Raw genomic sequence first — 4,333 nt, 5'->3', positions numbered from 1 at the left:
AGGGACTTGGATAAAGGCTGGGGGGGGGGCGCTGGGCCGAAAAAGGTTGAGAAACACTAAGATAGCAGTTATATCTCTTGTACTCTAAATGTTCATTATTTAGATGTCTGAACCTCAGCCTCTCCCCACATGTTTCCATAAAGCAAACTTTTAGGAATCTCCTGGGAGTAGACTGTAAATGGAAAACTTTGTTACAGGGACCAGGGGCCTCATGCATAAAGCGTGTGTGCGCACAAAAAATGTGCAGTCCCATATTTTACAGAAGTCGGTATGTATCAAAATTAACTTTGCGTCAAAGTTTGCGTAAATATACACACTTTTTCGCTGGCGTGAAAATGTGCGGTAGCAACGCAATTTTTTTCTGTGGACAATATCAAACTACAAAGCATTAAAAATCAACTAAATACTCTGAAACCTGACTACATTCAGTTATTTAGACCAAGAAGCATCAACCCGATGTTTTTTTTAATGATTTTAATATTTTATTGTTTAAACGTAAAAAATGAAACTGAACCGGATTTATCCTCAGAATAAAAATGCATTTAACATAAAAATGATACATTTTAAAAATCTAAAAATAAGAAAGAGAGAGTGCAAATGCATTTTAGAACAGTAGCGTGTTCAGCAGGTGGTCCTTTGAGTGGGTAAATTGGACGTTTATTCTAAATAGTAGAATCATGTGTATAAGTTGTACATTTAGAGAACAGAGAGGCTTTTTGTCCAAAAAGACAAATTCACAAAGCTGACGGCTCCACTGAAGGATGACTGCAGCTGGACCGGTACCGGTACCGCACGGCTCCTTTAAGTTTTGCTCAGAGATCCAGGATGATCAGTCTGGATTAATCTAAACTAACAAACCATCATCAACATTTCCCAGCAGATCAATATGATCAATCGCTCCCTCTGAATCCTTCCATTGGTGATGTTCTCCATCAGAGCCAAAGCGCTCCACAATTTCACGGCTCACCTTTATGCAGCCACTGACACGTGTGATTGTCTCCACATCTTGATCACCTTAGAAATAATCAAACCTGTTTGGAGTTAATCTTCTGATTCAACCCAGTTTTTTTTTTTTTTTTGTGAGAATGAAATTACCAAACAGATGCATTTCATGCACTTCAGTGCACAGATCAATGCGTTACATCTTTATGAGACAAAAACTGAGGACATGTATTTTTTACATTCTAGTGAGGTTTTCACATACTTTTATATCTGTTTTCTTTATTTTGTGTTCGTGTTAGCTTGTTGTTTGTGAGGTTACCCTATGTTCTCTGAAAGCACCTTTTAAATAAAATATATAATTATTATAAATACTTATACTGCTATAAACAAGGACGTTGCCATGGTTACCTCCCCAGTGGCGGCAGACTTCCTGGTATTTATACTAATTTACATATGTATTTGTGCGTGGCGACAGGGCGGATCAGCAGCTGCGCTCTGTTTACTGCAAATTGGGATTTATTAAGGAAAGGTGCATGACCACGTGTGTATGCACAGCTTTATGCATCTGAATTTTTTTTGTGCAACGCACTTTTCTCAAATTTTCCGTACGTCAAGTTTTAGTGTGAAAACTGCATACTCTTATGCATGAGGCCCCAGGAGAGTAAAGCCCTTGGCAAGTATGATAATCCAGAGTTTCCAGCAGCGCAGGTGATTTTGTATTTATCAGAAGGTTCAGTGAGTGCGCATATGAAACTGGGGGGTTCGGTACCTCAAAAAAGGTTAAGAACCACTGGACTAGACATTTTCTAACTAATGTTATGCTAGTTTTGATTATATTTAACTGATATTACATTTGGCCTAGGTTAGAGACTCCATGTAGTTAATATAAAACTACAAATTAGACTAGTTCAAGTCATTATTGTTAGTATTGTGTTGTTTGTTTGTCCTTAAGTTTTAGTGTTTCTCTGAGGGAGATGACTTGAGATGTCTCCTTGCTGCTGCTCATTTGAGACACGGCCTGTGTGGCAAAGTTAATTTATGACGTGGTTCTTCCCTGATAACAGACATTCTTTTCTGCAGGGCTAACTTAAAGCCCTCTAAGATTTTATCCAAAGGACTTTTGCTTAATCCACTATTTTCACGTCATAAAATTTAACTGTATTAAACACTAAGAATATTTATTTTCCTCAACACCAGCTTACCTAATTGAAAGTAATTTAACCAAATGACAAAACTTACCTCCCTAATTAAGAAAAACATGAGAAAACTAAGGAAACATAAACAGCAGTTCACTCCTACAACTCCAGGAACTTTTACAAGGTGTTAACAAACAGTGTGGCCAGTTGAGATGAGCTGAGGATGGATGGCAGGAAGTCCGTCAGCAGCTTTTATATCTGTCACCTCTGGTAGGCCACCAATTGGACGTCAGGGAACCAATCAGAGACTAGCATCTGCAAAAATCATGTTTGCATAATAAACTTTACAATGGCAGTCATAGTGATATATGCATGTTGCATTAAAACAGAAGCAAATGAAAATTGACTGATATGTTTTTAATTGCCAGCTTTGAGATATGAATTACAAAACTTAACCAGATTGTAGGAACAAGAGCTTAACTTACTTTGAAGATCTTTATAGATGTATAGTTTTACATAGGGCTGCCAGTGTAGTCTTCTTTAAATTTGACAACATAATATGTGTGTGAATACAATCTAACTACTAAAACATATTTCCAGGAACCCAGGTATCAGACAATCAAAGCAGCCAATGAAAAGTCCTTTAAGGCCTTTGAGGTCTTCACAAAAGTTCTTGAATATCTGAAGGATGACGCTCTGGAAACCATCAAAGCCCAGGCCAAAGAGGGCGAGTTTAAGGCCTCTGACTTCACCTGGGTCCTAACTGTTCCTGCCAACTGGGGTCATCCAGCTAAACAGTTTATGACAGATTCTGCAACCAAGGTAATATTATAATTTCAGAGAGCAGCAGAGCTCTGAAATGTTCAGAACAATGAGACTTTTAATTTCTTTTTCAGGCTGGTCTTGTAACAGACGCCACTAAAGACAAACTGATGGTTGTTCTGGAGTCAGAAGCAGCTTTGACCTGGTGTTTGAAGCTTCAACCTGATGGTTTCATCACACAGAACCACAGCAGAGACTCACAGGATCAACCTGCAGGAGCAGCAGAACCTGATACCAGCTGGAACGGTACTGTGTGGATCTATAACGTCTGGTAGACAAATATTCAACACGTTTTAGACTTTTTGATTGGACAAGTTCTACATATGAATGGATTCTTTGTGATCTTGTCAAGAAGTATCACCTCTTCACCCTCACATGTAAGCAGCAACCTAATCATTATAGTTCTGTGTAACATTTTGTATTTGTTCCTCATGCAACCAATCACTCTTCCCACATAAATTCTGAGGAGAGCTGCAGCTTGTGTAACACTTTATTTGAAGGGGGGGTGAATAAGCCCTCATGAATATTTATGACTGTTGTCATAAAGCGTCATTCGGTAAATTATGACACTTTTAATACAAAGTTGACATTATTCAAAATGTCTTTGTTATGACAACTTGACATTAAGCAAGAAATCATTACTGATATAAATTTGTTATAAAAGTATTACTGATTGGACTTTAAAAATCAGGTAACTTTATGTTTTTAAAGGTAAAGTTTAAACAGTAATGTATCAAAATAGGGTCACACTTTCCATCTACCAAGTCAGGGATCTGCAACCTGGATCTCTGGAAACACAAGTGGCTCTTTGGCTCACTTATAATATAAAATGATGAAGTATTGTTCTGTTTTTTTGTTTTATTCTCTTTTAAGTGTTGCCATGAAAAAACAGAGTACCTCTTTTTTCGCCCTTTCTTGCTCTCTGTGAAGGCGGACACTTTTTTTCTCTGCTCCCTCCCTGCCCTGCTTGCACTGTTTTTCTCCTGTCTTTTTATATTTTTTGATCCTTTCTTTGCATATCCTCCAAATCTACAAATTATCTCAATGCAATTGATCAAATTTTCTCGACGAGAAGTCTGGGCACAGGAGAGCCTTCTTGTATATTTTGAAGAGACCTCTGGCACAATCTTCTTTTCTGAGATCCCAAGCTCTCCCAGATCTCTCACTGTCATGGTAGGGTCTAGTTTTCGCACCCACATGCAAGAACAAGATCAGGAGGTGTGTTCGAATAATGATAGATTTTAATGAGAAAAAAAAAAAAGGTAAATAAAAGTTGATCAGGATTAGGAGGAGGGGACCGGGTCTTCTGTCTGTCAACGAGAGGTAAGTAGTTAAAGGTGGATTCAGGGGTCATGGGAATCTGTGTTGCAGGCAGATGATAGGGCGTCTTACTTTCTGGAGAGTGCGTCGGGATCCTGAACCAGATGAGGGGA

The 4,333-nt window shown here is 38.4% G+C and overlaps 1 protein-coding gene across 1 annotated transcript in view; it reads left to right on the top strand.

Annotated features, from left to right (window-relative positions):
• LOC103132397 (heat shock 70 kDa protein 12A-like) overlaps positions 1 to 4,333 on the top strand; it is a 21,200-nt gene that overhangs the window by 4,534 nt on the left and 12,333 nt on the right. Inside the window, exons 3-4 of the mRNA XM_016667364.1 lie at positions 2,679 to 2,900; positions 2,975 to 3,146. Of these exons, the coding sequence (XP_016522850.1) occupies positions 2,679 to 2,900; positions 2,975 to 3,146 (394 nt within the window). The remainder of the gene's footprint in view (positions 1 to 2,678; positions 2,901 to 2,974; positions 3,147 to 4,333) is intronic.

Source organism: Poecilia formosa, unplaced genomic scaffold (assembly GCF_000485575.1).
Source record: "Poecilia formosa unplaced genomic scaffold, Poecilia_formosa-5.1.2 Scaffold1030, whole genome shotgun sequence".
Taxonomy (NCBI): domain Eukaryota; kingdom Metazoa; phylum Chordata; class Actinopteri; order Cyprinodontiformes; family Poeciliidae; genus Poecilia; species Poecilia formosa.
This window is presented reverse-complemented; position numbering and strand designations above follow the sequence as displayed.